Raw genomic sequence first — 24,030 nt, 5'->3', positions numbered from 1 at the left:
CCAAAGTTTATGGGGGACCTTATATTAATGAAGCCTGTGGAGACTGAAATGTTATATCTTCATATGAAAGAAGTAAATCTTTGTATTTTTTTGCGAAGTCTTTGCATTAGTATCCTTATGTATTTACTGTACTGTTTCAGCATTTACATAAGTTTTCATTTTGTTGTACCTCTTTCCCAACTTCATGGCAACCTTTTTGTGATCTGGTTACCAGAAGTGTATATTCTATAAGAGGCTAAACTAAAACATCGTGAACAGTACAATTGTGTCCGTCTCCGAAGTCCATACTATGGTTGTCAATCCAGAGAGGGAAGTTACAGAAATATATGAAAGATATGACTGAATACAAGTAGTTAATAATTTAGTAGACGTGGATTCAACATCTTAACTAGGAGTTTACAATTTTTTTTCACTTTAAGTAAAATCTTTTTAATTCTTCTACTGAAGATTCTATTTAGAAGACCAGAAAATACCCATATACATGTCCTCTATCAAAGTGGACGGCAACAAAGGTAAAATGGACTGACAATAGACAACATATGGACAAAAAACTGATGTAACTATACACTAAAGAATGAAAAGCAGAAATAAGAACATACACTGTTACTGTACTGTCCTCTTCAGGGAGCTCCAGAACGTCATCTTCTAAGTCACTAACTTTAACTTGCTTCACAGCCTCTAACAGTAAGGACTCCCTAGATAATTCTGTATGTTGGACGCCTGCAGAAAAAGGACCGCGATACTTAATAAATACATTGTCATTTGCGCTTGAACTTCAGATACTACAAGATACGACAAGCATGTTTTCTCAGAAATGGGCTCAGAGTAGGCAGAAGTCCCTGTCGTATAAACCAGTATGATTGTTAAACACCATGTTACTTTTGAAAGTGACTCTTACGGGAAACTAATATTTAAATCTGTTTTGTGCGTTACATGTATTTAAAAAAGAATATTTGTCTTTTTTTAATAGCTTTATTATAAAAGGCAAAATTAACCCCTTTAGGGACAGTCATTTTTAACCTAAAGGACCAGGCCAGATTTTTTTTTTTTTAAAAAGAGAGAATTTTGGCGAAAAGTTGGAAAAATTTGCAATTTTCAAACTTTCAATTTATATATCCTTAAAACAGTCATGCTGTACCAAATAATTAATAAATAACTTTCCCTGTATGTCTAGTTTACATAATTTTTTTATTGCATTTTATTTTGTCAGGATGTCAGAAGGGTTAAAAGTTTAGTAGTGATTTCTAATTTTTTCAAGAAATTTTAAAAAAACCTTCTTTCTTCTGACCTATTCAGATTTAAATTGACTTGTAGGACCTATATATAAAACAACCAAAAAGTGAGACTATTTTAAAATTGCACGCCCCAAATACTTCAAAACTGCTGAAAGGTACATTTTTTTAACCCTCCAGGTGCTTCACAGGAATTAAAGCAAAGTAGTATAAAAAAAAATCATTTTTTTTCTAAAATTGTTGTAAAGTGAAACAAGGAATAGCACAATAAAATGGACCCCACAATTTATTACCTACTTGTTTTTTAGTGTGTTATTACCCAACATTTGGACAGAAACCTCTGTTTGGACAAATGGCAGAGCTCAGAAGAGAAAAAGCACCATTTGAATTTTGGAGCGTAATTTTGACTGAAATAGATTACGGTTGCCATGCCGCATTTGCACGGCCCCTAAAGGTGCCCAAACAGCAGAAAACACTCACAAGTGACACTATTTTGGAAAGTTGATTTCTCTAGGATTTTATCCAGAGGTATAGTGACCATTTTGAACTCACAGGTACTACACAGAATTTGATGACATTAGGTTGTCAAATTGACAATTTTCTTTTTTTTTTCTTTTAAATGTTGCTTTAGCCCCAATTTTTTCAGTTTTTCGAACGGTAAATGAAAAAGGGGACCCATCAGTTTGTTAACCACTTTCTTCTGAGTATGGCAATTCCCCACATGCAGTCAAAAAGTTCTGTTTAGACAAATGACAGGGCTCAGAAGGGAAGAAGCGACATTTGGTATTTGGAATGTAAATTTGGCTGTAGTACATTGCAGACACCATTTGCAGAGCCCCTGAGGTACCAAAACAACAGAAACCCCCACAAGTGATCCCATTGTGGAAACTAGACCCATTAAGGAATTTATCTAGGGTGGTGTTGCACTTGCTGAATGTGTAGGTGCTTCACAGAACTTTTTAAAATGTGGATGTGAAAACAAAAATAATGTTTTTATCTGCTAAAATGTTGATTTAAACCCAAATTTGTAATTTTAATAATCTTTATTTTTATATAGCGCTAACATATTCCGCAGCGCTTTACAGTTTACACACAATATCATCGCTGTCCCCGATGGGGCTCACAATCTAGAATACCTATCAGTATGTTTTTTCGGAATGTGGGAGGAAACCGGAGAACCCAGAGGAAACCCACACAAACACGAGGAGAACATACAAACTCCTTGCAGATATTGTCCTTGGTGGGGTTTGATTCCAGGATCCCAGTGCTGCAATGCTAACCACTGAGCCACCGTGCAGCCCATTTTCACAATGAACCAAAAATAACAGTGTAACAACAGGGAAAAATAATCTAATGTGCAACATGTAATCCCTTAAAAGACAAATCTTTAATTTTAAATTGTTTTAAAAAGAGCACCTTCTCCCAGTGCAGACAAAAAATATAGTAGGATCTATAACAATAACCTAGCAATTTCCCTGTACTCAGCTGCTGTCCCTTCCTAGCAGTGGAGGTTGGCACCCTGATAGATACGTTTTTTTGGCGCCCCCACTCTGCGGCGGCTGTCCCCGACTAGCTTGGATTTAGTCCTACCGTGCTATAGGTTGGAAAACAAAAAGCAGTATAAAGAGATGAAGGGAAAGTGCTTAATTGCTAAAAGGTCATTGTACAAAATTAGATACCCTCATCCAGAAGGGTGTTAGCCTCTCAAAAATATAGCCACATGAAAGGATCAAAATCCCACAGTATAAATATACATTAGATAATTTTTAAGGCTACTACACAACTTAAATAAGACCTATACCCCACCGAGAGGAGTATAACCAATAGATACATTTCAAAAACCTGACCTGCACATCCAAACATAGACTGAGTGTGAACAGGTGCTGAACCCAGAGTCGCCAACTCGTATATAGTTAAGTAAAAAGGGCAGCACACTGCAGCGCCAAAACATGCAAACTTGAAAACACGAAATTTGAACTGCATTACTGCACTAGAAATATGAAAAATGAGAGCTTTTAGCGCATAAAAATGGCCATATTTATGTGTACCTCGTAGCCACTTTACGGCATCTCTCTTATACGAGGTCCTACGCTTGACCTACCTCACCGAGAATAAACGTCTCCATCTGAATGGGTACATGTGAAACCTCTTCTTGGACTCAAATTCTCTCTTTCTGTGGAGGGGTATTGGACCTACTATAATTAAAACACCTGTGGCTAGGAGGCGGGGAGTGCACGATCAGAAGGCTAAAGAATACATTTCAAAAACCTGACCTGCACATCCAAACATAGACTGAGTGTGAACAGGTGCTGAACCCAGAGTCGCCAACTCGTATATAGTTAAGTAAAAAGGGCAGCACACTGCAGCGCCAAAACATGCAAACTTGAAAACACGAAATTTGAACTGCATTACTGCACTAGAAATATGAAAAATGAGAGCTTTTAGCGCATAAAAATGGCCATATTTATGTGTACCTCGTAGCCACTTTACGGCATCTCTCTTATACGAGGTCCTACGCTTGACCTACCTCACCGAGAATAAACGTCTCCATCTGAATGGGTACATGTGAAACCTCTTCTTGGACTCAAATTCTCTCTTTCTGTGGAGGGGTATTGGACCTACTATAATTAAAACACCTGTGGCTAGGAGGCGGGGAGTGCACGATCAGAAGGCTAAAGAATACATTTCAAAAACCTGACCTGCACATCCAAACATAGACTGAGTGTGAACAGGTGCTGAACCCAGAGTCGCCAACTCGTATATAGTTAAGTAAAAAGGGCAGCACACTGCAGCGCCAAAACATGCAAACTTGAAAACACGAAATTTGAACTGCATTACTGCACTAGAAATATGAAAAATGAGAGCTTTTAGCGCATAAAAATGGCCATATTTATGTGTACCTCGTAGCCACTTTACGGCATCTCTCTTATACGAGGTCCTACGCTTGACCTACCTCACCGAGAATAAACGTCTCCATCTGAATGGGTACATGTGAAACCTCTTCTTGGACTCAAATTCTCTCTTTCTGTGGAGGGGTATTGGACCTACTATAATTAAAACACCTGTGGCTAGGAGGCGGGGAGTGCACGATCAGAAGGCTAAAGAATACATTTCAAAAACCTGACCTGCACATCCAAACATAGACTGAGTGTGAACAGGTGCTGAACCCAGAGTCGCCAACTCGTATATAGTTAAGTAAAAAGGGCAGCACACTGCAGCGCCAAAACATGCAAACTTGAAAACACGAAATTTGAACTGCATTACTGCACTAGAAATATGAAAAATGAGAGCTTTTAGCGCATAAAAATGGCCATATTTATGTGTACCTCGTAGCCACTTTACGGCATCTCTCTTATACGAGGTCCTACGCTTGACCTACCTCACCGAGAATAAACGTCTCCATCTGAATGGGTACATGTGAAACCTCTTCTTGGACTCAAATTCTCTCTTTCTGTGGAGGGGTATTGGACCTACTATAATTAAAACACCTGTGGCTAGGAGGCGGGGAGTGCACGATCAGAAGGCTAAAGAATACATTTCAAAAACCTGACCTGCACATCCAAACATAGACTGAGTGTGAACAGGTGCTGAACCCAGAGTCGCCAACTCGTATATAGTTAAGTAAAAAGGGCAGCACACTGCAGCGCCAAAACATGCAAACTTGAAAACACGAAATTTGAACTGCATTACTGCACTAGAAATATGAAAAATGAGAGCTTTTAGCGCATAAAAATGGCCATATTTATGTGTACCTCGTAGCCACTTTACGGCATCTCTCTTATACGAGGTCCTACGCTTGACCTACCTCACCGAGAATAAACGTCTCCATCTGAATGGGTACATGTGAAACCTCTTCTTGGACTCAAATTCTCTCTTTCTGTGGAGGGGTATTGGACCTACTATAATTAAAACACCTGTGGCTAGGAGGCGGGGAGTGCACGATCAGAAGGCTAAAGAATACATTTCAAAAACCTGACCTGCACATCCAAACATAGACTGAGTGTGAACAGGTGCTGAACCCAGAGTCGCCAACTCGTATATAGTTAAGTAAAAAGGGCAGCACACTGCAGCGCCAAAACATGCAAACTTGAAAACACGAAATTTGAACTGCATTACTGCACTAGAAATATGAAAAATGAGAGCTTTTAGCGCATAAAAATGGCCATATTTATGTGTACCTCGTAGCCACTTTACGGCATCTCTCTTATACGAGGTCCTACGCTTGACCTACCTCACCGAGAATAAACGTCTCCATCTGAATGGGTACATGTGAAACCTCTTCTTGGACTCAAATTCTCTCTTTCTGTGGAGGGGTATTGGACCTACTATAATTAAAACACCTGTGGCTAGGAGGCGGGGAGTGCACGATCAGAAGGCTAAAGAATACATTTCAAAAACCTGACCTGCACATCCAAACATAGACTGAGTGTGAACAGGTGCTGAACCCAGAGTCGCCAACTCGTATATAGTTAAGTAAAAAGGGCAGCACACTGCAGCGCCAAAACATGCAAACTTGAAAACACGAAATTTGAACTGCATTACTGCACTAGAAATATGAAAAATGAGAGCTTTTAGCACCTGTTCACACTCAGTCTATGTTTGGATGTGCAGGTCAGGTTTTTGAAATGTATTCTTTAGCCTTCTGATCGTGCACTCCCCGCCTCCTAGCCACAGGTGTTTTAATTATAGTAGGTCCAATACCCCTCCACAGAAAGAGAGAATTTGAGTCCAAGAAGAGGTTTCACATGTACCCATTCAGATGGAGACGTTTATTCTCGGTGAGGTAGGTCAAGCGTAGGACCTCGTATAAGAGAGATGCCGTAAAGTGGCTACGAGGTACACATAAATATGGCCATTTTTATGCGCTAAAAGCTCTCATTTTTCATATTTCTAGTGCAGTAATGCAGTTCAAATTTCGTGTTTTCAAGTTTGCATGTTTTGGCGCTGCAGTGTGCTGCCCTTTTTACTTAACTATATACGAGTTGGCGACTCTGGGTTCAGCACCTGTTCACACTCAGTCTATGTTTGGATGTGCAGGTCAGGTTTTTGAAATGTATTCTTTAGCCTTCTGATCGTGCACTCCCCGCCTCCTAGCCACAGGTGTTTTAATTATAGTAGGTCCAATACCCCTCCACAGAAAGAGAGAATTTGAGTCCAAGAAGAGGTTTCACATGTACCCATTCAGATGGAGACGTTTATTCTCGGTGAGGTAGGTCAAGCGTAGGACCTCGTATAAGAGAGATGCCGTAAAGTGGCTACGAGGTACACATAAATATGGCCATTTTTATGCGCTAAAAGCTCTCATTTTTCATATTTCTAGTGCAGTAATGCAGTTCAAATTTCGTGTTTTCAAGTTTGCATGTTTTGGCGCTGCAGTGTGCTGCCCTTTTTACTTAACTATATACGAGTTGGCGACTCTGGGTTCAGCACCTGTTCACACTCAGTCTATGTTTGGATGTGCAGGTCAGGTTTTTGAAATGTATTCTTTAGCCTTCTGATCGTGCACTCCCCGCCTCCTAGCCACAGGTGTTTTAATTATAGTAGGTCCAATACCCCTCCACAGAAAGAGAGAATTTGAGTCCAAGAAGAGGTTTCACATGTACCCATTCAGATGGAGACGTTTATTCTCGGTGAGGTAGGTCAAGCGTAGGACCTCGTATAAGAGAGATGCCGTAAAGTGGCTACGAGGTACACATAAATATGGCCATTTTTATGCGCTAAAAGCTCTCATTTTTCATATTTCTAGTGCAGTAATGCAGTTCAAATTTCGTGTTTTCAAGTTTGCATGTTTTGGCGCTGCAGTGTGCTGCCCTTTTTACTTAACTATATACGAGTTGGCGACTCTGGGTTCAGCACCTGTTCACACTCAGTCTATGTTTGGATGTGCAGGTCAGGTTTTTGAAATGTATTCTTTAGCCTTCTGATCGTGCACTCCCCGCCTCCTAGCCACAGGTGTTTTAATTATAGTAGGTCCAATACCCCTCCACAGAAAGAGAGAATTTGAGTCCAAGAAGAGGTTTCACATGTACCCATTCAGATGGAGACGTTTATTCTCGGTGAGGTAGGTCAAGCGTAGGACCTCGTATAAGAGAGATGCCGTAAAGTGGCTACGAGGTACACATAAATATGGCCATTTTTATGCGCTAAAAGCTCTCATTTTTCATATTTCTAGTGCAGTAATGCAGTTCAAATTTCGTGTTTTCAAGTTTGCATGTTTTGGCGCTGCAGTGTGCTGCCCTTTTTACTTAACTATATACGAGTTGGCGACTCTGGGTTCAGCACCTGTTCACACTCAGTCTATGTTTGGATGTGCAGGTCAGGTTTTTGAAATGTATTCTTTAGCCTTCTGATCGTGCACTCCCCGCCTCCTAGCCACAGGTGTTTTAATTATAGTAGGTCCAATACCCCTCCACAGAAAGAGAGAATTTGAGTCCAAGAAGAGGTTTCACATGTACCCATTCAGATGGAGACGTTTATTCTCGGTGAGGTAGGTCAAGCGTAGGACCTCGTATAAGAGAGATGCCGTAAAGTGGCTACGAGGTACACATAAATATGGCCATTTTTATGCGCTAAAAGCTCTCATTTTTCATATTTCTAGTGCAGTAATGCAGTTCAAATTTCGTGTTTTCAAGTTTGCATGTTTTGGCGCTGCAGTGTGCTGCCCTTTTTACTTAACTATATACGAGTTGGCGACTCTGGGTTCAGCACCTGTTCACACTCAGTCTATGTTTGGATGTGCAGGTCAGGTTTTTGAAATGTATTCTTTAGCCTTCTGATCGTGCACTCCCCGCCTCCTAGCCACAGGTGTTTTAATTATAGTAGGTCCAATACCCCTCCACAGAAAGAGAGAATTTGAGTCCAAGAAGAGGTTTCACATGTACCCATTCAGATGGAGACGTTTATTCTCGGTGAGGTAGGTCAAGCGTAGGACCTCGTATAAGAGAGATGCCGTAAAGTGGCTACGAGGTACACATAAATATGGCCATTTTTATGCGCTAAAAGCTCTCATTTTTCATATTTCTAGTGCAGTAATGCAGTTCAAATTTCGTGTTTTCAAGTTTGCATGTTTTGGCGCTGCAGTGTGCTGCCCTTTTTACTTAACTATATACGAGTTGGCGACTCTGGGTTCAGCACCTGTTCACACTCAGTCTATGTTTGGATGTGCAGGTCAGGTTTTTGAAATGTATTCTTTAGCCTTCTGATCGTGCACTCCCCGCCTCCTAGCCACAGGTGTTTTAATTATAGTAGGTCCAATACCCCTCCACAGAAAGAGAGAATTTGAGTCCAAGAAGAGGTTTCACATGTACCCATTCAGATGGAGACGTTTATTCTCGGTGAGGTAGGTCAAGCGTAGGACCTCGTATAAGAGAGATGCCGTAAAGTGGCTACGAGGTACACATAAATATGGCCATTTTTATGCGCTAAAAGCTCTCATTTTTCATATTTCTAGTGCAGTAATGCAGTTCAAATTTCGTGTTTTCAAGTTTGCATGTTTTGGCGCTGCAGTGTGCTGCCCTTTTTACTTAACTATATACGAGTTGGCGACTCTGGGTTCAGCACCTGTTCACACTCAGTCTATGTTTGGATGTGCAGGTCAGGTTTTTGAAATGTATTCTTTAGCCTTCTGATCGTGCACTCCCCGCCTCCTAGCCACAGGTGTTTTAATTATAGTAGGTCCAATACCCCTCCACAGAAAGAGAGAATTTGAGTCCAAGAAGAGGTTTCACATGTACCCATTCAGATGGAGACGTTTATTCTCGGTGAGGTAGGTCAAGCGTAGGACCTCGTATAAGAGAGATGCCGTAAAGTGGCTACGAGGTACACATAAATATGGCCATTTTTATGCGCTAAAAGCTCTCATTTTTCATATTTCTAGTGCAGTAATGCAGTTCAAATTTCGTGTTTTCAAGTTTGCATGTTTTGGCGCTGCAGTGTGCTGCCCTTTTTACTTAACTATATACGAGTTGGCGACTCTGGGTTCAGCACCTGTTCACACTCAGTCTATGTTTGGATGTGCAGGTCAGGTTTTTGAAATGTATTCTTTAGCCTTCTGATCGTGCACTCCCCGCCTCCTAGCCACAGGTGTTTTAATTATAGTAGGTCCAATACCCCTCCACAGAAAGAGAGAATTTGAGTCCAAGAAGAGGTTTCACATGTACCCATTCAGATGGAGACGTTTATTCTCGGTGAGGTAGGTCAAGCGTAGGACCTCGTATAAGAGAGATGCCGTAAAGTGGCTACGAGGTACACATAAATATGGCCATTTTTATGCGCTAAAAGCTCTCATTTTTCATATTTCTAGTGCAGTAATGCAGTTCAAATTTCGTGTTTTCAAGTTTGCATGTTTTGGCGCTGCAGTGTGCTGCCCTTTTTACTTAACTATATACGAGTTGGCGACTCTGGGTTCAGCACCTGTTCACACTCAGTCTATGTTTGGATGTGCAGGTCAGGTTTTTGAAATGTATTCTTTAGCCTTCTGATCGTGCACTCCCCGCCTCCTAGCCACAGGTGTTTTAATTATAGTAGGTCCAATACCCCTCCACAGAAAGAGAGAATTTGAGTCCAAGAAGAGGTTTCACATGTACCCATTCAGATGGAGACGTTTATTCTCGGTGAGGTAGGTCAAGCGTAGGACCTCGTATAAGAGAGATGCCGTAAAGTGGCTACGAGGTACACATAAATATGGCCATTTTTATGCGCTAAAAGCTCTCATTTTTCATATTTCTAGTGCAGTAATGCAGTTCAAATTTCGTGTTTTCAAGTTTGCATGTTTTGGCGCTGCAGTGTGCTGCCCTTTTTACTTAACTATAACCAATAGATAGTTGGTTCAACAGCCTGGTTCAGATAATAATCATATGTCCATCATGATTCGCATCAGAGCAAAAAGATAAACAGATTTGATGGACATTGATGAGCAATTGAAAGAAGCATAACTGGGTGTTATCCCAAAGAAAAACTTAGCTTCCCGCCACAGCTTTGATGCGTTTCCCCGTCATACGGTTCATCAGGAGGCAAAATATGGAGCCAGATTCTCCATAGATGCAGGCGTCACGATTGAGAGACAGACAGCCTGCATCTATGGAGAAGCTGGTTCCATATTTTGCCTCCTGATGAACCGTATTACGGGGAAACGCGAATCACAATCTTGTGTGCCACGCTGAGCACTTACTTTGGGGTTATAGAGTAAATCCCACCATTAATGCGATTTAGACCCCAACAAGACCTCCCACCATAATGAGGCAGATAGAGACACCTTGATGTCTGTTTGGCGTCTGTTTCGGTGGTTTCCATCTTTTTTAGACTGTCGCTTTTACAGCTTATAATATTTTACAAAAATGAATTAAATTTTGCACGTTATTTGCCGTATGGAACAAATAATGGACCAGTTTTATAGATCAGGTCGTTCCGGACGTGGCGATATCAATTATGTATAATGTTTTTGTTTTATCACAAAGGCTGCGTTTTAAGTGGCAAAACGCCTTTACGTGATTTTATGAGCTTGTGTGCTTTTTTTTTTCTCATTTTGTTTTTTTCACTAAGCGCCACTGTGGGACATGTATATTTTTTATTCTGATCGTCGGTCTCAAGCACTGCAGTACTTGTACTGCAGTGCCTGACACCGGTCATTGACTCACTGTCTGTGCCTGAGACCTGGCTTATACCTAGATCTCCTCACAGGCCACTGTACCCTGTGGTCATTAGATGACAGCAGGGTACATGCCAAAGAATGGCCCCCTCAAATACGTTTGCAGGGGGTGTCAATCCTGCCGTAAGGTTTTTTTTTTAACCTCTTAAATACTGCTGTTGTGATTGACAGCGCTACTTAAGAGGTTAAAAGGCCCTAAACATTCCAAAACTGGTTGGGGCAGATACTGCAGGGTGTCAGCGGTCATGTACAGCTGCTGCCTGCAGGGGGGAAGGAAAGAGGTGGGGCAATGTTCACCTATTTATTTTAAATATAATATTAAAAAATATATATCTTTTTTTTTTATTTTACACAGAATGATATTGAGAAAAAAATATTGATATCTTCTGATTATAAATTTCCTTCAGTCAAAAAAAACCTGCAGATCTATCATGACATAAAATAGATGCAACACAACAATGTAGTAATGTCATATCTAAGGATACAAATAAAGAAGTTTTATCTTGACATTAGAAGTGTGTGTAATGCAGTCAAATGAATTGATTAGATTTTTTTCCACCAATAACGAAACCGGTGTCATCTAAATTCGGTTTGACAATTGCAGGATAATTAAAGACAAGATCTAATAAAACCACAGTATTTTTAAGAGAGAACATACAGCAAATGACATGCTTTCAAACGAGACATTTAGGAGACGTTCTAATCTAAATTTGAACTTACCCAAGTTATCACGCAAATTACTAGCTTCTAAATGGCGGTCAAAGTTGTTATTCTGCACCAGTTTGAGCCTCATACGTGAGTAGTTCTCTACATTGGAGAGCTTCCAGTATTCCCAGTTCTCTTTCCTTAGAGGAAAACGCCATACAGATCATTAAGAAATACACATACAGAGTTGGTCAAAGAGAGCATTCCAATGGCCCTAACCTGTCAGCCCAAGGTCCACGTTCACAGGTGAGGTATCTTTGTGCGGCTTTCCATTGTCTTAAAGTGGCCGTGTACTGGCTGTTGATTTGCTTTAACATGCTATTGTAGCGCAAGTTCTCCTGACGCGCTTTTCTATTAAACGGCTCAAAAAAAAATTCCTAAAAGCATAAGAGGAGAATTAAGTCTGAAGCTCACTGTAAAGGGGTCCCCCCGATCCACCATTGGTATAGGAATTATGAATGCAGCCAAGAGTGTTTGCGGAGCTGGATTCTTCACTCCTATAACAATGAATGATGAGAACTAGCATGTGCGGACACCTCTACGCCCATTGGTGGTGGGACGACAGCCAGAATGAGAGATCGAGAGACCCCTGTTCTGGAAATGGGTGCAAGTCCCAGAGGTGAAACAAAAATCATTCAGATATTTCTGACTCTTGTGAGACAATCCCTTTAAAGAGGACCACAGAGAGAAAGAGAAAATTACACTTCAAAGAGAAGAGAGAGGTACAATGTACAATATTCAGGAAAAAGAAATACGGAAACATTCTGCCACATAAAGTTTACATAATTAAAGAAAGCGGTGTGTGCAAAAGTTTTATTAGGTTTATGTTTGTTTTCTTCCCCAAGGACAATGACAGATACCTGAAACTTCAGCTTGCTTTCACCTCTATCGCGCTCACGCTTGTGCATATTCACCATGTGAGCCTCATGACACTCCTTCCAATACAAAGCCATTTGCTCGTGACTTTTGCTAAATGTGTCCGCTTCATATTGTTTCATATAAGGGATAATCTGGTAATAATAGAGAAATACTTTCAGAAAACTTTAAATATCATAAGAATAAGCATTAACCTCTTGAATGTGCATTGTGAGAATGAAAGCCAACCCATAAGTAGATTCCTGCTCCCCGACCCACAAGCTGCAGGAATCCGAGCCGGACTGCACCAGTCCAGACTGGTATATTTTTCTGAGAAATTCTCCAGTGTGTCAGAGAATACATACGGTAACTTGGGGGCACCAGTCAATCAGTTAGAGGGGACTGGGGAGAAGCCAAGTTTCTGGCTATGATCCCTGGTTGACGCTTCAAACTCTTACCTCTACAACGCCGGAGCATTTCACAGAAAACAGACCTGGCTGCGTTCACATAGCCAGACCCCGATTCATGCTACCCCTGGTTTGAGCCTCATAAACCAAGTAACAAGTTTTACATATAATATCTGAACTTAATCAAGATCTAGAAATTTTAGGTGCCAAAACTTAGCAAGAAATAAATATCCAATTAATTCCGGGTAAACAGATTTCTGTGTTGTGGTCAACACATAATTTTATTTCAATAATTAGACAAGCCCCATTCATTGTCTATGCACTTGAAATGACAGAAGTGGGCTGCTTTAGCTACTGAAAGGTCAGCCAGCCCCCTTCACAAAGCAGATCATGTGCAGACACAGGAAATGCTCTCCGTTATGCCCAAGCAGGAAATGGACATGCCAGGATCTGGGTGGGTATCTGAAGGCGGGGAAACTAGTGAAAAGATGAGCACATTAGTAAGTTGCTCCAGCACTGAGCTCGCATCTATTCGGTAAGCGCTATAGCTATACGGGTCAGCAGTTACCTGAAGCTATTCGATCAACTCTAGTTGTCATGACAGTCAGGGGTCTGCAGAAGACCCCATGCCAGTCATTGTAAATCTCCGATGAAGGCCAGCACTTGGCTCATAGGAGATTGTGATTTATGCTACACATAGCAGTGCTGAAGCAATCAGATGATTGCAGCTTCAAGTCTCCTAAAGTGACTAATGAAGCAAGTAAAAAGTTAGAAAAAAAAAAGTTTAAAAAAAAATAATTTAAGAAAGGTCAAATTATCCCCCTTTTGCCCTACTGAAAATAAAACAATAATTTAAAAAATACACATTTGGCATCGCCAGGTTCAGAAATGTCCGATCTTAGTAAATTAATCCAATCGGTAAGCAGTGCAACAAGAAAAAAAAATTGAAAAACCAGGATTACGTATTTTTGACAGGTGCAACATTGCAATAAAATGCAATAACAGGCAATCAAAACATCGTATCTACCTTAAAATGGAATCAATAAAAAAGTCAGCTGAGAGTGAAAAAAATAAGCCTTCACCTAGTCCCAGATAATAAAAATATGGAGACGCTACGGGTCTCAGAAAATGGAGCCATTTTTTTCTTACAAATGTTGAATTTTTGTTTCACTAATTAAAGGGGGTTTCCCCACAAATAAAGGTTCATTTTAACTAATAGATAATGGAATAATAAGTTCCACAATTGGCTGTGTTTAAATATAATGTTCCTGTGCTGAGATAATCTAATACAGTGGGGGAAATAAGTATTTGATCCCTTGCTGATTTTGTAAGTTTGCCCACTGACAAAGACATGAACAGTCAAAATTAAGCTACCCTTAAAATTAAACACAGGGATAGCATATCAAAATTCAGAAAATCACATTGTATAAGTTATATACATTTATTGGAATTTTGAAGTGAGAAATATTTGATCCCCTTTTAACCATTAAGAGTTCTAGCTCCTACAGACCAGTTAGAAGCTCCTAATCAACGCGTTACCTGCATTAAAGACAGCTGTCTTACATAGTCACCTTTATAAAAGACTCCTGTCCACACACTCAATCAGTCAAACTTTAACCTTTACAACATGGGCAAGACCAAAGAGCTTTATAAGGATGTCAGGGATAAGATCATAGACCTGCACAAAGCTGGTGGAATGGGCTACAAAACCATAAGTAAGACGCTGGGTGACAACTGTTGGTGCAACAATAAGAAAAAGGAAGAAATATAAATTGTCTGTCAATCGACATCGATCTGGGGCACCATGCAAAGTCTCACCTCGTGGGGTATCCTTGATCATAAGGAAGGTGAGAGATCAGCCTAAATCTACACGGGGAACTTATAATGATCTCAATGCAGCTGGGACCACAGTCACCAAGAAAACCATTGTTAACACATTACGCCGTACAGGTTTAAAATCCTGCAGTGCCCTCGAAGTCTCCCTGATCAAGTAGGCGTATGTGCAGGCCCGTCTGAAGTCTGCCATTGAACACCTGGATGATTCTGTGAGTGATCGGGAGAAGGTGCTGTGGTCAGATGAGACAAAAATTTGGGTCTTTGGCATTAACTCAATTAGCCGTGTTTGGAGGAAGAGAAATGCTGCCTATGACCCAAAGAACACCGTCCCTACTATCAAGCATGGAGGTGGAAACATTATGTTTTGGGAGTGTTTCACTGCTAAGGTCACAGGACTACTTCACCGCATCAATGGGAAAATAGATGGAGCCATGTACCGTAAAATCCTGAGTGACAACCTCCATCCCTCTGCTAGGACATTAAAAATGGGTCGTGGCTGAGTCTTCCAGCAAGACAATGACCCAAAACATACAGCCAAGGCAACATAGAAAACTTATGGAAGAAGATGTAGCTCCGAGTTGCCAAGTGACGCCTCAAAATCGTAATGATTTAGAGATGATCTGCAAAGAGGAGTGGACCAAAATTTCTCATGACATGGGAAAACCTCATGGTGGCTTCGTCAGTGCGTGGCGACACGCGTTGTGTGTCTGCAGCCCGCACCTCCCATTTCCAGGGTACACATGCTCACTTGGTCCTGTCCATGACCGGTGGTCATAGGATTTTGCCATTTATGCACTTCATTCCTTTCAGGCGCCTGGTCGTATTTTGGGTGGGTATTGGACAGCTTTTTTTTTTTTTTTATCGGCATCCGTATTTTCAACCCTGCCTTTACCATCTTTATGGCTAGCCCCATGTTCTTGGCACAGCCGTTCTATTTGTGTACATCACGGCACTCATATTGTCCTGTGCAGTAGATTATGTACGTCCTCAGGTTATCATGGCTCCTTTATATTTGAGTGACAGATAAAAAGGCATGTTTGGGCTGGTCACAGTTATTCTACATATTCTATCATCATGCTGTCATTGTAGGCCACTAATATCAGTGGGCATGTGTATTGTACTCTGTTTGGTTCTGTGCGGGTTTTTTGCCTTATTTTGGGCCTCTGTTTATGGGGTTATTTCATATCCCCTTGTTTTAAATGTTTTTAAGTGTGCTTTGCCTTTTGTATTTATACATGTAAAATAAAGCTGTGGTTTGTTACCGTACTTATTTGGTGGTGATTCCCATTTTTAAGGCCTACCTTTCTTCTCTCGTTACATATCAAAAATTGGATTTATTTTCTAATGCCATTCCTAGTGCAGTATAATTGATAAAATGGCTTTATTCTTCGGGTCGGCGCGGTTACAGCGACAACAGATTTAGAACAGTTTTTTTTTTACGTTTGGCTGCTGTCACACACAATGAAAAAAATGTTTTTGAATTGCCACATTTTGATGGCTATAATTTTTCTGTATTTCACCTGACAATGATGTGAAGACTTGTTTTCTGCGGAACAAGTTGATGTTTTTAATGTTAAAATTTTTTGATCGCTTTGTATTCTAATTTTTGGGAGGTAGAATGAACAATAACCAGCAATTCAAGAATTGTTTATTGTAATTTTTTTTTTTTTTTAGGTCATTCCGTGTACAGTAAAATTGATGACCGCATTTTTTTCTTTTGGTCAGTACAATTACAGCAATATCAAATTTGTATTTTTTTATGTTTTTTTTTACAAAAATTTTTTAGAAAAAAAAAACACGGTAATGGTTTTTGTATCACTATAATCTAAGAGCTGTAGCTTTTTCATTTTCCACTGATGGAGCTGTATGGGTGGCTTGTTTTTTGAGGGACAAGATGAGGTGTTCCGGTATACCAATTTTATTTACATTAGTCTTTTTGATCGCTATTTATTCTGCTTTTTGTTCGGATGTTTAATGAAAAAGCATAGTTTTTTGCCACTTTTTAAATTCATTTTACTGTACAGTGTTCACTGAAGGGGTTAAATAGTGTGACAGTTTTATAGATTTGGTATTGCCACGTCTGGACGACCCAATGTGTACTTTTTTTTGCTTATTTTTGTATAAATGTATTTATTGGTATAATATTGTTGTGTTTTTTTTTTACAATTTTGTTTTTAACTTTTTTTTTTTTTACTTTTTCACTTAGTACCACCAAGGTACTTTAACTTTTATTACTCTAATCACTGGTATAATGCATTGCAATGCATTATAACTGTCAGCGAAGTTAGACCATGCTCTGCGCAAGTTTAAAATCATTTATTGGGTGAAACAGTGTTAACACGATATGTAGCCTGCTTGTTTATGCTGGCCAATCGGGAACACTCATTCTCAATCTGCCAGTAAAGTGCACCTTAAGTGAGAGAGAACAATCTCATACAGTAGGAAGTATTGAATATCTAGTATGTGCCAAAATGTTGTTTACCATGATCAGACTAGACTCATTTTTAATCATTTTTGAGAAGACAACGAAAAAAAGTTATTTTACGGGTCTTGGTTGTCCACATGTTCTCAAGGTTTGAAATAGGCCTACTGAATTGTAAAATAAAATCTACACTCACCTACTGATACCTCACTTTCCCCTTGTACTGCTGCCCAAGTCCCTCAGTTATCTACTTTCTTAATCTTCTGGAAAATGGCACACGACCACTGCAGCCAGTCACTGGCCATAACTTTGACGTGTTGGTCATCCCTGTGGCCAGTGGTTGGCTGCAGCAGTCATGCAACGTCCTTGCCAGAAGAAGCAAGGAGACCGACATGGAGCTAAGCAAGAGTACAAAGAAGAGGTGGGTGACTCTTAGACCCAAGCAGAAAAAAAAAAGTTGGTGGATTTGTTCGTAACACAGACTGGGTGGGCAACCCCACTTTAATGTTTTGTCAAAGACAACTCACCATATACTTTGACTGGCCCCCTATACAAATACCTGGAAAAGCAATTAATGGAGGTACATACGCAGTGTCAGGCAGCATGCAGCTACAAGATAATGAGCTGTCTTCAGCTGAACGGTCATTCTCCAACTACTTAGCTGGACAGCACTCGGCAAGTTATTCTGGTGACGAGCAGATCACTCAGCATTTCTTTGCTAATTTTTGATATTTTGGTAGCTACGCGAATGTTCTGCTAGCTTGTAGAAAGACACACTGATCTGCGCGACAAGGGAGAAGCAGAGCTCTGGATTCTTCAGCTCACTGATTTGCCATTTGCTCTCCCCTTGGTTTTAGTTATCCCCCTGCTAGCTGCCCTTCTGGTTGTGTCATAAGGTATCAGCAGACAAGAAAAGCTGAAACAAACTTACAAATTTGTCTATGAAGATCCTCCATTCCTCAGACTTGCAATAGTCCTGGAAGTCTTCAAACAATGAAGGGCTCCCATTTGTAATGGGAAGGGACGGTAAATGGAGGTTCATGAAGAGCAGTTCATAGATTTTAGAAACCAAAGTCCTTACAATGGGAACAAGGAAGGAGTAGGTTTCCGATCTGTCCAGAATAGATTTGCTGAGGATGCCTTCTAGTTTCCCAAGCAGGTAACAAGCTTCTTCTTGCTTTTCAATCACCTTTGTTTGCAACAGAGTATTGAGCTTTGCGGTAGCCATGGCACATACCTGGAAGAACAGACACTTGTCATGGTCCTTGTGTACAGGACAGTATAGCAGACACATTTCTAAAACAAGAAAATCTAAATGTGTAATTTGGTGGAACAGGGTGAAATAATCTGGCTTCAATTCATCTTATGTACAAATGAGTTTATACTGTAGTAAGTTTCTATGCAGTTTCATTCCCAAGCCTCAGGCTGCTGCTGAGAACCTGACAGATGTTTTCTGACTGCAGCCAAGAACGCTCTCATTATATGCAGTGTCATACCAAAGTGAGAACAAGGCGCAAACAAAACAGAAATGACAAATGCTTTCAGGGAGTTAACGTAGGAATAAGAAATTCCCTACAGCTATCCTCCTTTGCAATGCAATTTTTGAATTACTAGCAAAGCAACAGGGGAAAGACCCTGCGGGGATGACCCTCAATTCTGGGCAACCACCATTCATAACTGTATTGACCTGCACAGTATATCAATACACTTAAACTCTAGTAAAAGCAGGCAGGGTCTCCATTAACTAGCAGAACACAGGTCTGTGACCTACAGAATGACAGTAGCGTCCTGGTGCAGGTGGCACAATGACATCACTGCGTCACGCCAACTGCACTGGGACGCTGACTGTGTTCGGACCAAGGGTTAGCCGAGCGCCCTTAACATATAGTAATAATGCCACCTGAATCCCCATATAGAGTAACTAGCTGTTTCCAGCCAGCTGACGCTCGGCACGCTCATTGCGATCTAATTAACGCTGCTGGTGATTAAACTAAAGTAAATAATGACAACATTCAATAGCGCTTACGCAGGTGGTAAATTAACTTAAAATGAAGTTAACAATAATAATCATCATTAAAAATCTGAATACTAATAATACATTTCATTCACAGTGTAAAATAAAAAAAAAACTGGATTCAGTAAGATGTGCGTTTTTTATTCATTCCAGCATCTAAACAAATTTCATAACGAAACATAAATTAAGTTAAAATTTCTCTGTAAACACAATTACATGTATAGTCATTTTCCTCATTTTCAAAGATCTTTCCTTGACTTCCACCAGGTACAATTTAATGTGTGAGGGCGGGATTGTGTGTGGTAATGTGGTGGGGGGGCGGAATTATGTGTGGTAATGGGGTGGGGGGGCGGAATTATGTGTGGTAATGGGGTGGGGGGGGCGGAATTATGTGTGGTAATGGGGTGGGGGGGCGGGATTATGTGTGGTAACGGGGTGGGGGGCTTGATTGTGTGTGTAATGGGGTGGGGGGGCGGTATTATCTGTGGTAATGTGGTGGGGGGGTGAGATTGTGTGTCGTAATGTGGTGGGGGGGCGGGATTGTGTGTGGTAATGGGGTGGGGGCAGGATTATGTGTGGTAATGGGGTGGGGGCAGGATTATGTGTGGTAATGTGGTGGGGGGATTGTGTGGTAATGTGGTGGGGGGCGGGATTGTGTGTGGTAATGTGGTGGGGGGCGGGATTGTGTGTGGTAATGTGGTGGGGGCGGGATTGTGTGTGATGGGGAGGCGGGATTGTGTGTGGTAATGTTGGGGGGCGGGATTATGTGTGGTAATGGCGTGGGGGCGGGATTATGCGTGGTGATGTGGTGGGGGCAGGATTATGTGTGGTGATGTGGTGGGAGGTAGAGCCTCTGTGCAGGGGGCAGGATTAGCGAGTAATCACGATGATTATATATATATATATATATATATATATATATATATATATATATATATATATATATATATATATATATATATATATATATATATATACACATACACACACATAATAATATATATATATATATATATATATATATATATATATATATATATATATATATATATATATATATATATATATATATATATATATATGTACACATCCACGCCCACCATTCCTAGGAGTAAGAAGCACTAAACATGAGCTCCTGAATTTCCATCACTTTATACCTTGTAATGAGGCAGCTGTAAGACAAAACCTGGAAAAACTCAACTCCGTGGAACATAAAAGTGATCTGGACTGAACTGGACTTTACTCTTTATGAAAAGAGGAAGAATTGGAGGATTTAAAGGACAAAACAAGAATCTCCTGGAGGACACAGACTGGAAGCAGCCGACATCATACATCTGACATCCTGATACCTGGACCTATAGAAGGTAGGAGAATTCTTTAACTACAACACAACCTATAGACTTGCTACAAATTAACCTCCTTAGAAACAAGAATTATAATTAACATATAACTACAAAATGGAAAACACAAATTTAGAACAAGTAAATGAACAAAGCCCAGAGCCAGAGACACAGGAATGCTGGGGGCCAGATCAGGAGATAACACAGGGGGGCAATAAACGTAAGATGGACTACATTAGAGAGAATCCAGAGAATCTTTATGCAGCTTTCACAAAGGAAGAACCAAAAAGAAAAACCAATGTATTATTCTATACAGACCAACCCTCAGCCTGGCACACTGCGCTGTGCAATCGATATAAACATGTATCTAAATCCAACGCTAAGTATGCCCAGCAGATTAAAATTCCCAGCCAAGCAGATGAGGACACCAATGCGCTCACCATAATCCTATACCACAATGGCACAGTCATGGCGCAGGGGACCGAGGAGATTCTGCAGCAATTTGAAAATTGCTTTTCTGATATCAAAGAGCAGGCACAAACCTATAAAGGACTACAAGCCCCAGCAGCTACTGCAGCTATCTCTAATGCTCACATAGAGATCCCCAGACAGACCTGATACTGTCCTAATAATGGACTCAAATCCTGAAACCAGAGAGATGGAAGAGAGAAGAGAACCAGCCACCAGCAAAGCCAGCACCACAGACCCCCGTCAGCAGCACCGTAGCCCACCCAAGACATCACAAAGTCCTGATATTGTCCTAATAATGGACTCAAATGGGAAGTACCTAAATACACAGTGGCTATTCCCAGGAAAACAGGTCGGTACAATCCGCTGTGCAAATATTGAACAGGTGACAGAGGTCATCAGTAGACCACGGTTTACCAACCCAAAGCACATTATTATACACACGGGTACAAATAACCTGCCAGACCAGCAGATCGCAGAACAACTGATCAACCTGGCAAAGATGGCAAAACTAAAATTCCCGGACAGTAAAATCATTCTGTCATCGCTGCTCCCAAGAAAGGACATACCCAGGCCAACCACCCAAGCCATCAATGCAGAACTGACTGAAAAGATCAAGACTGTGCCAAACGTGACCCTGGCACAACACTTCTCCATAAACAAGAGTCACCTGCACGATGATAAACACCTCAACAAACAAGGGGTCAGCCTCCTGGCCAAAGAGCTGAAGGACATCGTGCTAAACAGAGACCCCGGGCCTGGATTCAACAGGGGCCATAATCACACTGAAAGACCCCCGAGAACGATAAAGCAGAAAACCCCAAGGCTACCTCCTGAAGCTGGAAACAAAGCTCTTCACCCAGTGTCAGACCATCGGAGGTGGAGACCTCCACGGAGGAGACCACCAAGCCCACACAGACACATGCAGAGCAGAGATAGGGATGAGATAAAGAACCTGCTCAATGCACTGCGCAGAATAATAATGTGACAAGATGGAACCAAGCACTTCTATAAAACTGTCAGAAATCCAGTTTGTCCCACACAGCCATACTCATTACAAGGTATATACACACAAACCACACAGAAGAATGTCTTCACTTACAATCAGCAGCTGGAATATCCAGGGTCTCAACGCCTCAACCTTTGGATCTAAAACAAAGGACCCTGATTTTATACAAAGTATGAAAAATATAGACATTCAGATCCTCCTGGAAACATAGACCAGAGCCGAAAACGAATCCCTGGTGCCTATTGGATACAAGGAATTCTTGGTCCATGCCCAGAAAAATAAAAACATCAAACAGGGCCGGGGCTCAGGAGGAGTAGCGATCTGGTATAAAGAGGAGCTCCACCAGTACATCAAACCGGTGAAGAAAGGAGGCAGCCACATATGGATCAGAATCAGCAGCTCCATCCTCACCTGTCAGTCTGATGTCCACCTCTGTGCCACCTATATACCACCGCCAGAGTCCCCCTACTTCAATCCAGACTGCTTCGAGATCTTACAAAGAGAAGCCACTCATTTTCAGGCCCTGGGCAAAGTTCTCATCTTTGGAGACCTCAATGCAAGAACAGGGAGAGAGAGAGACTTCCTGACCACGGATGGAAACATCTACATACTTGGAGCAGAGAACGACGGCCAAGAACCTGTACACACTGAGAGAAACAGCTATGACAGTACAGTCAACAAAAGTGGCAGAAAGCTCCTGAACGTATGTAAAAGTTTAGGACTTCATATCCTTAATGGACGAAGCAAGGGTGACTCCTTAGGAAGGTATACACTAAACTCCCATGTAGGGAGGAGTGTAGTTGATTACGCCATTACAGACCTGAACCTGGCAGATGTCAGCGCCTTCATAGTCACCCCACAAACGCACCTGTCAGACCACAGCCAACTTCTTCTGTACATGAAATCTACAGAGAAACCATCCACTCAGAAGCCACAGCAGAGCGGCCTCTTCACCCGGCCTCCATCCTATAAATGGTCCAAAATGTCGGCACTAAAATATAAAGAAGCTTCCAGCAGACCTGAAATACAGCGGATGCTCCACCACTTCTACAACCTCGAGTACATGCCAAACCCAGAGGGAGTGAGCCAAGCAGCAAAGGACCTCAACAATATATTCTACGCAATGGCCAGACTGTCCGACCTTAAAAAAGTCGACTACAAGAGACCAAAAGAAACACAGGTCAATGGCTGGTTTGACAGAGAATGTAAAGCTGTACGGAAGACCCTGAGAACAGCCTCCAACAAGAAACACAGAGACCCCAACCACCTGGGTCTGAGGGAAGCCTATGACTCCATACAAAAGCAGTACAAAACCATCCTCAGGAGGAAGAAGCAGAGTTACATCTCTACCAAGCTTAACCAACTCCAAGACGCCCTCCAAGACAACTCCTTCTGGGAACTATGGAACCACATGGGCACCAAAAACAAGAAAAACAACAACCATATCCAAAATGGCAACCTCTGGCTCCAATACTTCAGAGACCTTTATAAGGACATTCCAAAGGAAGGACTAAGCCAAGAACAGGAAAACATAATGGCAAAACTAAAAGCAATGGAGGAAAAAATCAAAAACTTCCAAAACCCGGTGGATACACCTATAACACTACAGGAAGTAACCGAGAGACTCTCCTCCATAAGATGTAGAAAAGCCGGTGGCCTGGATGGAATCCTACCAGAAATGCTGAAGTACAGCCCACCAGAAATACAGGCTGCAATGGTTAAACTCTTCAATATTGTGCTGAGTGCCGGCTACTTCCCTCGTACCTGGAACCAAGGCCTCATCACACCCATCCACAAGAGTGGGGACAGGTATGACCCAGCCAACTACAGAGGCATATGCATCAGCAGCAACCTGGGAAAACTGTTCAACAGTATCCTGAACAAGAGGATCCTCACCTTCCTCACCGAGCACAACGTCCTCAGCAAGAGCCAAGCAGGGTTCATGCCGAACTACCGCACCACTGACCACATCTATACTCTGCACAGCCTCATTCAGAGACATGTCTACAATACAAAGAATGGGAAGATATACGCCTGCTTTGTGGACTTTAAAAAGGCCTTTGATTCAGTGTGGCACCCGGGCTTATTCCTAAAAC

The 24,030-nt window shown here is 41.4% G+C and overlaps 1 protein-coding gene across 3 annotated transcripts in view; it reads right to left on the bottom strand.

The window, feature by feature from the left end:
• NBEAL1 (neurobeachin like 1) overlaps positions 1 to 24,030 on the bottom strand; it is a 287,965-nt gene that overhangs the window by 48,271 nt on the left and 215,664 nt on the right. For all 3 annotated transcript variants that reach the window (XM_069733637.1, XM_069733636.1, XM_069733638.1), the window contains 5 exons: positions 18,035 to 18,340; positions 12,444 to 12,593; positions 11,803 to 11,960; positions 11,599 to 11,723; positions 600 to 720 (listed from right to left, as the gene is read on the bottom strand). In XM_069733637.1, the coding sequence (XP_069589738.1) occupies positions 600 to 720; positions 11,599 to 11,723; positions 11,803 to 11,960; positions 12,444 to 12,593; positions 18,035 to 18,340 (860 nt within the window). The remainder of the gene's footprint in view (positions 1 to 599; positions 721 to 11,598; positions 11,724 to 11,802; positions 11,961 to 12,443; positions 12,594 to 18,034; positions 18,341 to 24,030) is intronic.

This window comes from Ranitomeya imitator, chromosome 7, assembly GCF_032444005.1.
Source record: "Ranitomeya imitator isolate aRanImi1 chromosome 7, aRanImi1.pri, whole genome shotgun sequence".
Classification (NCBI taxonomy): domain Eukaryota; kingdom Metazoa; phylum Chordata; class Amphibia; order Anura; family Dendrobatidae; genus Ranitomeya; species Ranitomeya imitator.
The sequence above is the reverse complement of the archived record's forward strand: the minus strand, read 5'-3'. Positions and strand labels throughout refer to the sequence as shown.